This window comes from Polistes canadensis, unplaced genomic scaffold (genome assembly GCF_001313835.1).
Source record: "Polistes canadensis isolate GaletaPanama2010 unplaced genomic scaffold, ASM131383v1 scaffold_7, whole genome shotgun sequence".
In the NCBI taxonomy this organism is placed as follows: domain Eukaryota; kingdom Metazoa; phylum Arthropoda; class Insecta; order Hymenoptera; family Vespidae; genus Polistes; species Polistes canadensis.
In genome coordinates this window covers 1,792,442-1,804,737 of record NW_014569554.1, presented here as the reverse complement: position 1 = coordinate 1,804,737, position 12,296 = coordinate 1,792,442, and the positions used below count along the sequence as shown (strand labels likewise).

General features: G+C 36.9%; 1 protein-coding gene across 1 annotated transcript; it reads right to left on the bottom strand.

The window, feature by feature from the left end:
- Window positions 1-4,212: 4,212 nt before the first annotated feature.
- On the bottom strand, window positions 4,213-9,565 carry LOC106789965 (cilia- and flagella-associated protein 43-like). The gene is made up of 8 exons (XM_014754557.1): window positions 9,048-9,565; window positions 8,639-8,932; window positions 8,097-8,558; window positions 7,398-8,034; window positions 6,545-7,328; window positions 6,164-6,450; window positions 5,664-6,089; window positions 4,213-5,580 (listed from the first exon to the last, which is right to left on the bottom strand). Exons 1-8 carry the CDS (start codon window positions 9,563-9,565, stop codon window positions 4,213-4,215), a joined length of 4,776 nt encoding a protein of 1,591 aa, XP_014610043.1.
- Between the last annotated feature and the right edge of the window lie 2,731 nt (window positions 9,566-12,296).

Genomic DNA, 12,296 nt, shown 5'->3' with positions numbered 1-12,296 from the left:
AATAAAATTAACTAAGTGTTGTATTGTTTTCGTTGCGAGAGTATATTTTATAAAATAATGATAAAATTTTAGGAGTCGCAAGTTCAATTCGATTTATCTTCGAATTATTTCAATACATATTTACAAAAGCATGTGATAAAGATGAAAAAATGTATTAATCGAATTTTTCGTGGGTGCAATAAAAACTGCATACTGTTACGAAACAACGGATTCCTGGACTCCTGCATTATTATTATTATTCCCATACGAAAAAAAAGAATCAAAATTTCGAAAACAAAACATTGAATATTGTATGATAATAACAGGAAATACCTAGTAAGAAAGATAAAGATAAAGAGAGAGAGAGAGAGTGAGAAAAAGAGAGAAGAATTTAGAGTCGCTTATCTTTTTTGATTTTTTAACGAAAAAGGAAAGTTTACTACCGCTCGGTGCCTTCTTCTCCCCCGAGGTCTCCGAAGAACACTCCTTTGTCTCTTTATGGTCCGAAAGTGGCCCATGGAAGTGAACGATGCACCGTGCAAGTTCGCAGCCGCCATATCGACGCCGCCGCCACCGCCACCACCATCACCACCATCATCACCACCACCGCGGTTACAGTCGTCGTCTTCTTCTTCTTCTTCTTCTTCTTCAACGCCACGAAGAAGTACGGTCGGATAATAACGAGTTTCGCTGTCGTCCCTTTCGCCCTTCGCGTAACGCGAGTCGTAAAGTCGAGCGTGCGCTCCTCTTCACTTCTCTTCTCTTCGAACTCTCCTTCTTCCCATATATTTTTTCTTTTTTCTTCGTTTTTTGCCTCTTTTATTTTATATTTCTCTTTTTATTTTTTCTTTTTTTTTCTTTTTATTTTTTTATTTCCTTCCTTCTTTCCCCGACCAACAATTTTTCTTCTCCTTGTTTCTTTGCCGATGCAGACGACGATGTCAAATTTTTATTGCACCAACCGCCAGCCCACTCTCGAAATCCCGTCAGTATTTTAAAATACCTTCCGGCATGCTTTTTCGGCTGCTTCTACGGTTTTGCTTTTTTTTTTCTTCTTCCTTTTGAAAATCAACCGAAATTATCCCCGATTGAGTGATCTCGCTCGACCTTACCCCCCTCCCCCTCCCCCCATCCTCCTCCTCCACCCATTCTTCCTTTTTAAAAGATTCCTCAAACGATATTTATTTGTCTCGAGTGTTGTTTCCTTTTTCTTTTTTAACCAGTTTGAACAAATTTTCAAGTGCCAACATCTGTCGAGATGATCTTAACGATGTTTCCGACTATTCTTTCGCGGAATTTGCGTCGTTTGGTTAATGGTATTATTTTGATTATTTAAACACTAATCACGATATATTTTTTTAATCCTATTAATTTTTTTGTTTCCAGTAAAGAAAAATAATGCTAGCAGCTGTAACAGCAACATTTACGATAAACTTCGTAAGGAAAATTTACGATATCGTTACGAAAAAAGTAAAAATTAAATGATTAAATAAGAATTTAAAATAATTATTAGTTTGAACGTAATGTTATTCGTATATAAAAAATGTAATAAGACGTATAATTAAGTATAACCTTTCATCTTTGAAAACAGATCATTACGAGCAGGTAGAAGATAAGAATTCCTGGGACAGATCTTTTGAAGATGCTATGGAACCTCACGATGCACAACCAGAAGGTCGTAGAATTCCACACCTCAGGAAAGAAGATTGAAGACAAACATTGGATTCTTCCACGAAAACTTGTAAAAACAAATCCAACCAACTAAAAACATCAATTAGACTCTTCAAATTATAATACAAAGTTATTAATTTATTATTATTAAACAACACATATTCAATAATTGTGTACCAATCAAATACCAAATAATTAGGATCATTAATTGATTAGAAAAATACAAACATAAAAATGGATTTTCTAATTTATATTCTATATTAATACAATGTATATATTTTTATTTTGTCACAATTCGTTAACTTAAATCCAATACGTGTAAAAATGATCGATACTAGCTTAACAAAAGTTATCTGACGCGTTGGAAAAAATTGATAAGAAATAAATAAAAATAAATAAATAAAAAAAAAAAAAAAAATGTCGGTATCACGAACGGAATAGGAAAAATCGACAGGCTGTAACCATTGTGCATACATTCGGTATAACAGCGTGTTCCCGTGTTATCCTACGGGACACGGAGAAAAGATCAGGGGCAGGAGGGGTGAAGACGCATTACCAGATTGCCTCACGCCGTTCGTATTCACCGGTCTTTTACATTCATGAAGCTTTTATTCGCTTGATTTGCCTATACGCTTCTCGTATTCACGGCTCTCGATTTGATTTGCATTGATTGGAGTGCTGCTGCTGCCCTTTTTGATACCCCTAGCCCGGGTCTTTTCTGCCTAACGCGACGTTATAGCAAACGCACGCGTATACTGTTTGGTCGTAAGTACAATGAGAAATGTTGATCGTATATACAACGATTCTACGTCATTTGTTTGTCATCATTTATTTTTTCTTTCACTTTTATGACACAGGATTTCCATCAATTTGAATTCGTATTTTGGTTTCTAAAGCATAGGAAATGAATTTGAATTTATTGAACAATGTTTGTTACTCAAATTTGTTGTTTCTTAAATTGCTCCGATGTTTTAAAAATTGGAAATAATTAGATTTAACAAAGAGATTTGTAGTAGCAGTCGTTTTGGTCGCATCGCAGTGACGAATTATCGTTTGCAAGAGTGCAAGTATCTCGCGTTAAGGTAATTTCGGTTGTAACTAAAAGACAGACCGCAAAGGTCTTCGACGAAGAACATCGTCTCGATTCGTTGATGATTTATGCCAGGCCACGCGGGAATGGTTACTTTGAAGTTCCAACCGAGCGAAAGTTTTACCGACCGAGTAGGGAGATAACTTCGACAAAATTATCTATGGCGAATGAGAGCCAAGTTTTCTTATAGAAAACTCTAAGGAATAAATTATTCATTATGAACAATCCTTATAATGATGACTTCGATAATAATTCATATCGGTTATAACTCTCGGTTACTTTTCGATTTAGAAAAAAAAAAAAAAAAGAATATATTCAAACGTATCTCTAAGGTTGACTTATAAAAATTGTCGTTGTACTATCGAGAGAGAAGTTTGAATTCCAAGTTGAAATTAAAAAAAAAAGGAAAAAAGGCTACTACCGTTTGTCGTAATGTCCTGTCGTCTAACGCGACCGTAAAGCTCGATGATTAATCGATTTCTCGAGAAGAAGAAAAGAAAGAAACCTGTCGACGATCGAGAGAAGAAACAGGGGAACGAACGTGAGCAAAGGACGCCGACGAGAGACGCAAAATATTTGGGGACAAAACCCAGAGTGACAAGACCGAGTCATTAATAAAAATCATTCTCTCGTTAAACTGAAAATATTTGTACCTTAACAGTCGTCGTGAACACTATGAACACCCTCGCAGCAGCATCTCGCGGCTCGTGAGATCGTGGATGAACAGAAATGAAAAGAGTGTAAGGATAAGCGAAGATCAACGTGTTTAATCGTCACGGAATGAGTATGAGTTTTTTTCTCTTCTTTCTTCTTCTTTTTGCTTTTTTATCTTTATCTTATTTTCTTTTATCTTTTTGTATTTTTACGCGCGCGGCATGGAAAAGAAAAAAGAAAAGGTGGGCCACCTGGAAACTCTCCCAGATAAAATTGATTCGTACGCGTATTTCGCGGCGACCTGGACCGTGATCGTGTAGCATCATTCATCTCGCTCCTATACTATTAGTACTGTTATTTATGGTTTAAAAAGTCTATAGATCGTGGTAGGCTATTATGTATCCGTATCGAGACCACGTCCACCGGCGTTGATTTATGTGTCCGCGCAAATTGCCGCTTGTCCTTTGTATAAGACGTTGGAAAACTTGGACGATTAAATCCCTTGCTAGTAGTATGGATTGTAATTTAGTTAAATGTACAAAAATGTCTACTTCTTCGGATAACGTTTTATTTTCGGTATAATTTAATTGGACGCCGTTCCAATTAAACGTCTTATAATATTTTTTCTTGAAATTTTATATATATATATATATAGATCAAATATCATTTTTACAAGAAACGAATAAGTGGTTCTCGCAAACCAATTAATAGGAAAATCAGAACAACGATGACGACGATTTAAAGTCGTGGTTCGATTAAAACCGATCAAAGTATCAACGAGACTTCCCTTTATCTTTGGAGTCGTCAAATATTCGAAATCATTTCAACGTTGGATAACGTTGCAACAGTAATAGCTGGTGTTCCTTTTGCATAACCAAGAGCTCTACATAATTATCTTGAAGTTCCTTGATCAGATCGGATCTCTTCACGATCATCTGCATCTTCCGGTCCATGTACCGACTTTGCTTCTCCTCATTGATAAGATCACGACTGTGCTCCATCTCGCACCTTACCACGTTCATGTTCACGATCATAAGATCGAGAAGATCGTTTTTCCTCTTGGTTCTATCGATCTTCTTACCGAGCTCCTCGAGTCTCTTGGCCCATTCATCGAGGCTCTTGCCAAAATGATTTTGCATCGTCTCGAGTTCCCTTTCCAAACGTTGGACCGTCCTGTCCTCCCTCAAACCTCTAGCCCTTCGTTTCAAATATATCCGTATCTCTCGAGTGACGTTGGTACCCTGTATGAAACGTAGATCATCTCGAAAATCATCGATACGCATCTTCAACGTTCGATGCTCCCATTCCTTGTTCCGAATAGTCTTCTGAAAATCAATCTTATGTTCCACTGCTTTTAATTTAAATTCACCCGCCCCTCCGATCAACACGTTAACTTCCTCGATTATTTTTCTAGGTATCAGGATCGCGTTCATGGTTTCGTTGCAACTACCATGTAAATTAATCTCTACCTGGCCCATTCTCATGACCAATTGTATTTCCGTGTTCAAATCAAAGATTCTCCTGTCTTCTTTCATTCGATTTAATTTTTGTTTAAGCTCCCGTATATTACTTTGACACTTTTTCAATTTTTCCCCATAAACATTTACCATTCTCTCAGATCGATCTATTTCAAATTGCTGAGCTTTGATCTTTAATTCCAATTCGATTCGTTGACGTCGTATTCGCGTTAAATGTTCCCAGTGATTATCTTCTATCGAAGATGGTAATGTACTCGGTCGTAAATCCAATTCGTCAATGATTTTCAAATATTCTTTACATACAATCGGCAAATAAATTAATTTCGTTCGATTAATCACGCATTTACTCAGATCGATTAAATCAGTCATAGTGACGTTCTTTAAATTGGTTCTAGGTCGACGTTTGTATTGACGCGAAAGAAGATCCACGGATGATCTACCCAACGACGGAAATTCTGATCTAAACTTTTTCTCTAAAATTTTCTCCCGATTGTACATTGCTTCCATTGGCGTTAACAAATGTTTTTGAACATTTTCAAATGATTCCAGTTCTTCCTTAAGTGTCGTCTCGGATTGTTGATTCTTCGCAATTTCATTTGACATTTTTTCGTAATTTTCAATATTTTTAACACGTGTATAATTTCTTATACGACCACGTACATAATGAAATTCCATTTGTTTGATAGCAGCTTTCAATTTTAATTTAGACTAAAATATAAACAGAAAAATGAATAAATTTATAATACAAATTTTCTAATAAACATATTTTGTACTTTGTTTTTTATACGAACCAGATAAAATTCGTTTAATTGGGAATTAAATTTATCAATACCCTCTTGCAAAGAGGATTTCACTTTAACGTAATCAGCTTCTAGAATTTTTTTATAACGTTCCCGATTTTCCATAAGATTCTCAACATCGGTTTCATACTTTTTCACTTCGCGAATATCTTCAACCGTATAATCTTCTGGTTGTTTGATCAGCATACACATGGGTTTTGGTATGTCCTTCTTAATAACGTCTTCCCAACGAACTTCCAACACACCGTCCATCATTGCCATAAGTGCACGTTCACGAAAATCATCGGCTAATAACAATTGTCTGATCCTTTCAGCTTCGATAGCCTGTTTGTCTAAAATTTCTTGTTGCGACGGTGAAATATAAGGTTTAACTTTGACTTCGTGATCCAAAACTCGTACGATCCTCTCAGGTTGTTCCTAGTTCGATGATTCTGATTAAATATATTTTATATATCTTTTAAAAATAATAATAATTTATGATACACGCATACCTTAATATGCCAGATGGGTATTGAAGGCAAACATGGCAACGAACGATCGAACATAATTTTTAATTCCGAATCAATGTAACGTATCCTTTCGATTTTATCCCCAATCACTTTCATTTCGCGTTCCTTTTTCTCATAAATCTCATTAAAAATCTTATTGAAGTAAGATCGAAGTTTATTACAATCGTCCATCAGATAATGATTGTTCAGTATCACCTGAAAGAACCCGTAAGATTCCATCTGCGAGTAATAATAAGGGGATGGCTCGATGAACCGGTGGCTCGTCATACCTATGAACAAAATGAAAGGGATCGACGTTAAAGTATAATATTAATACGAAAGATCCGATCTACGGTTACCAATCTGTCGGGAATTTTTGTCTACCTTCGAAAGCCCTTTGCTCTTCTATCTCTTCTTGGTCGATCTCACGTTCCTCATCTTGCAAGAGTTCGCTCATTCTTAGCCTCTCGTCTTCGCGAATCAATTGTAAAGGATTAACTGTGGCAAGTTTTATTTGTGATTCGGTATATGTTCGCCATGCTTGAAAATTTTCTGGTTTATTGATGCTCAATAAAAAATGTCTTTGAAATTGTGCGAATTCGGTTGTTTCTTTAATATCAGAATTTTCAACAACTAATGGAAAATTCGTCACTTCGAGATAACCATTTATGGAAAATATCGACTTGGCAAGAATCTTTTGTGAATCCCAATAATTTCTTTCAATCCATGCAGCAATGTGGTCCATAGAACTGCAATTGAACTCGTGCTCCAATCGCTTATCTTCGCGAGCATCTTTAGCTACTTTCATCGCGTGCTCGCGTTCGGCCTTGTCGAGGTCGAAATCCGACACCGGTAACCTCTCAAGCTCTGGAACGATTTCGTTCTTATTCAACAGTTCTACGACGACGTTCTTCAATACCAAGAAGTCCTTCATTATACTTCTTCTTTCCACGGCGCATACATTTTCTTCTTCCTTTAATATTTTCCTTTTTACCCAATCGACCCAGGTCAAATCGATCTCCTCTTCGAATTTATTTAATCTTCCTTTTGCCGGATTCAGTAGACTCACTAACGATGTAGTCAAGGTAGCATAATCAGCAAGTATACCTTTTTCTTCTTTCTCAGATGTAGATTCATCAACGGGATACAATTTCTTTGCAACATCATCCTACGCTAAATAAAATACATTTTTATTCGTTACAATTGTACAAACATATTAATCTAACATCAATTTTACCATTTGTTCTATTTTTCTCATCCCCACCAACGAGCCATCGTGACCAAGGACAACAGCCAAATTTGCATTAGGGTTAACCAGACCTTTGACCGATCCAAAATCCTGTCTATGATGTGTCATCATAGTCCCTACGATTTTTTTGATCCATTTATCTCTAATTATGATCAAACCATCGTACGCACCAGTTGTCAACCAATTACGATCAACAAAGAGACGCGCGCATCGAAAATTATGATTCGTTCCCATAGCGTTTACGATTTCTATGATGTCCGATGTTGTTTCTAATAATTTCAATACGTGTAAGTGTCGTGTCAGATAAGGTGTACCCACAATTAATTGAGGATTTCCAGGTACGGTGTAGACATTACGAAATGGGGTTTGTAAATTCAGTTTTGCGATAATCTCATCCGTGTTAACTTGTTCCTTAGACACCTCATATATGGCTATTTGTTCTCCAACGAAATATTTCATCGATGTGACAAGTAAAACAAACAATTTAATTCCCTTTCGAGAATCAAACAATAAAACATCGTTGATTTTTCTTTTCAAACGAACTTGTCCTATCACCGTATACGAATTATCTTTTAAACTGATGCAAAAACAATCACCAGATTTTTTATAGGCCACAACGAGGGATCTGTGATAACAAAATTCATGTATCAGATTAGGCAAATATTTTTGTTGAAAGTGATGTCAAACCTGCCGGATGAAGAAAATTTGATCAAATCCAACGGTCTTTTATATAATCTCATGTTCAAAATAATCTCAGGATTCTTTGGATCGATTGTATTAATCATCAACACTTCACCCTGATTGGTAGTCAACGTGATCAATGGATAATCTGGATGCGAAGCTTGACAGGAAATATAACCTATCGTTTCCGGAGATATTTTTCCTATTTCTAATCCACTTTTGCACTCTAATACAATGAAATCCTTCAAATCTTCACTGATTGCTACCGCATGGTGACACCATGGATAAACAAAATCAATATAACGACAATTAACACCGTAACAGAAATATTTTTCTACCGAGGGTGTAATTTGCTTTTCTACAAATTGAATTTGCATCAAATGTCTTTCGATAGTGTAGTAAAATAGCCAATCATTTTTTAAAGGATGTGTCACGAGTATGTAAGGTCTGTTCGTAGATTTGATAGACCTGTTGATCAAAATATTGAACAAATGTAATTACAAATGTAATTGCAGATGTTTTTTTTTGTAATCATGAGAAACACGCACCATACTTTGTTCCAAGTATTAGAATTAGCATCCTTTTTGTAATAACGTATTTGACAAAATGTAGTCTTCAAAATGATTCCACTACGATACCAACAAATAATTGGTTTTTCATAATCTTCGCATACTTCGCAATGTTGAGATAGGACAATACGATGCACGTCGGTACCATCCTCGTTACTCAAATATACATGACCATCATGATCAGTGATCGCTAAAATTGGATCACTTGGCGAAGGACACCAATCCACCCAACGTATCGGCTCATCTTTTGGTAACTTTATTTCATAATCTGTACTGCACATTTTTATTTTTGTAAAAAGTATTAAAAATGTGTAAATAAAATTCAATTTATAATTATAAACCTTTGATAATGCAAATCTTGCCGATAACATCGACACTCCATACGAACAATTTGCCGCAAGTTTTTCCCATTTGTGCTACGAGTGTTGGACCAATTTGATTAATTCTGAGTATTTGTCCTACTTCATCTCGAATGCAGGTGTTAACTTCGACAATTTTTTCACCAGTTTTCCAAGACCAAAGTGCCATTGGATAATGAGGAAAATAACCCATCGACAGAAGATAATCGTTTGCGGTGAATGCAGTTGCCAAATATCCGCCTTTGGATCCACGCACGCATTCGGAAATCTTCGTTAGCGTAGGATAATCAAATATCAGGATTCTCGGTTGAAATGTTTTTTCAGAAAACGCAAATATCGAAAGAGTGGCGTGTGCTGAGAGACAACAAGCACCGTCACCGGTATTCTGATCAATGCAACGTTTTATGAACTGTTTTTTACTACTAATTTCTAGAAAAATTATGTGAACACCAGTGGACCAAGCAAGAACATCCCTGCCAATAAAAATGATTTCCTCAATCTTTTCACCTCGTATCCAACATGGAATCCACGTGTTTTCCATACTCATTTCTATATTTCCTATCTCAATAACCTCAAAAATATCTTTATACACGTTTATTATTAGTTGTTCGATGTTTCAATGTTTTCTGTTTCTGATTGAACTTCGAGAAATCTCGTTTTTTTTTACAAATCGAGACAGAGAAAGGAAAAAAAAAAGGTCGAAGTAGTTTAAAAGAAAGTCGTAATTAAATGTAATTAAAAAAAAAAAGAAAAAAACAAAAAAAGAACAGGAGTAGTTAGTTGTTCGTGATGGTAGATCGAGAACGAGTTAATCGGGCACGTTCGTAGACTCTTATCGGTTAGAGAACGGGGTTCCCGGCAAAGGTGAGTTTGGCAGGCTTAAGACAAAAGGTGATTAGGATACTCAGAGTCGATGCTGGTTTATAAAGACCCCCCCATTGCGTGGCGTGATGAGGTCAAGCAGCAGGGAGTCATCCGTATAGCAGGGCCCGATCAAAAACTTATCCTTGCAACGTGATATACTGCCCGTACTGCTTGCTGAGACTAGTTTTTCTTTTTATCCCTTAGTATTTCTTTCTCTCTCTCTTTCTCGTTCAAAGAAGAAGAAGAAGAAGAAGAAGGGTCTGCATGGAGTCTTGCCCTTCTGAGACTGTGCCCTTTGCTTATCCAGGACTGAAGGATGCGTGCTTCTTGCATCGATCGTAGGACCCAAAGCTACGTGGCCTTGCCATTAAAGTGACACCCGCTGAGATTCATATTTGCATAACTTATCGTCATCGACGTGATCATACCTTTTTGCAGTATCTAAATATTATTTAGAAAGAAACAAACAAACAAACAAACAAACAAATAAATAAAGAAATAAATATAATATTTAATTGAATGATTATACTTGAATTTCTTGTGAATCTTACGGTATTGAGCGCTATCATTAACGTCGAACAGTAGTACTGAAATAAGGAGAAGTTCCGAGAGTTAGATGCAGAAGCAATACGATCGAAGGTCCCTTGGTACACTGTATCCGTGTGTGAACTGTGGGAACACACGAATCCAAGAAAAAAAAAAAGAAAGAAGAAAAAAAAAATGGAAACATGGGATGAAGAGAGAAAAGGAAAGAAATAGTCGTCGAATAAGGAAGAGAACAAGGAAGAAGAAGAAGAAGAAGAAGAAGATGAAGAAGAAGAAGATGATGAAGAAAAGGGTGAGTGAGTGAGTGAGTGAGAGAGAAAGAGACGGCGGGTAACATTTAATCAGAGCCCACGGTGAAGTGCACGGTACGCGTATGTATATAGAAGCGGTATATGGTTCGGTTAGTTTTTGCTTGGGAGGTTGCCTGGAAATTGGCGCCAAATTAGTAAGGAGGACGAGGCGAGGCTCACGGTGCCTTGGGCTGCGTGACGCGAGACATTAAAAGTAACCTCTGCTCTTGTACACCCCCGTCCCCCCATCCCGGACTTCTCTTCCACCCCAAATCGGCCTCCTCCTCGTCTACAGCTCTCCTCCTCACTCCTCCTCCTCACTCCTCCTCCTCCTCCGCCTTCTTCTTCTTCTTATCCTTTGCTTCTTCCTTCCTTCTTTCCTTCCTCTTCTTTTCCTTATTTCTACCCATCGAATTCACAACAACAACCACCACTACCACCACCACCACCACCACCACCACCATTATCATCAGCTAGCACCATAGCTTCCACTTCCATAGACAACGTCCGTGATCCGTGGTGCTACAAAACGAGAAGATTTAGAAGAAACTCTTTCTTTCATTCTTTCTTTCTTTCTTTCTTTCTTTCTTTCTGACTCGCCACGGTAATCACTACCGTCCAACGAAACTGAAAGAAAGAAAGGAAGAAAGGAAAGAAATAAAATAAAAGTATTCGCACTTACGTCGAACCGAGATGAAGAGAGTGAAAAATAGAGAGAGAGAGAGAGAAAGAGAGCGCCAGGTTACCAGCTTGATTCTTTTTGTATTGAAGAAAAACGAAAGAGAAATAGTTAAGGTGGGAAAGGGTATCCATCTTGATGAATTTCGTTTTCTCTTCGGCTAACGATAGCGCAAGAAAATTCTGAAAGTAGATATGATTTTTTAACGCGAATCCTTTCAAGTGTTCTTTCTTTCTCGAAAAGAAACCCATGAGTTAGTTCTCTTTGTTTTAAAAGAAGAAGAAGAAGTAGAAGAAGGGAAAACCATTAAGAACGTTCGTAAGAAATCGTAGAAAGAAAAGAAAGAAAGAAAGAAAAGAAAAAACAACAGAAGAAAGCAAAAAAAGAAACGAAAAATAAAATAAAAGAAAAAAGAAGAGAAAATAGAAGTAGGAAAGGTGAGGAAACTGGTCGACGCAGTGTTCTCGTCGTTTCGTCGAAACAGCTGCTGCTGCATTTTAACGGTTGCATGTTTCGGTTTCGAACTGGTGCTAGATTATATGGATGCATCGCTACGATCACAGACAAACGTTTAAATCGCTAAACGTTAAATTATACGCGGCTCCATCCGTCTATACTATCCTCCGCCCATAAAAAATAATAGCACGCTCGGCATAGATTCGCCTAGCTCCCGATTTGGTATCTCTCCTCTTTTTCTTCTTCTTCTTCCGAACAGCTGCGGTCATTTCTTCTTTGGATTCTTCGGCACGTATTATAATAGATCACGTGTCGTATCATTTTAGGATAGGAACGATATATTTCTATATAGATACGATCTTTCGATGTTTCTAATTATTATCAAAATAAATATCTAAGTAATGCGTCGTATCTCTTAATTATTTATTTGTTCAGCATCTAAC

What these genes read in the sequence shown, in the direction of transcription:
- LOC106789965 (XM_014754557.1), bottom strand. Translation starts at nt 9,565, where the DNA reads ATGAGTATGGAAAACACGTGGATTCCATGTTGGATACGAGGTGAAAAG. An exon ending in AAATTTTCTTCATCCGGCAG is followed by an intron (nt 8,035 to 8,096) that starts GTTTGACATCAC and finishes TTGTTATCACAG; the next exon opens with ATCCCTCGTTGTGGCCTATA. An exon ending in AGAGCAAAGGGCTTTCGAAG is followed by an intron (nt 6,451 to 6,544) that starts GTAGACAAAAAT and finishes TTTTGTTCATAG; the next exon opens with GTATGACGAGCCACCGGTTC.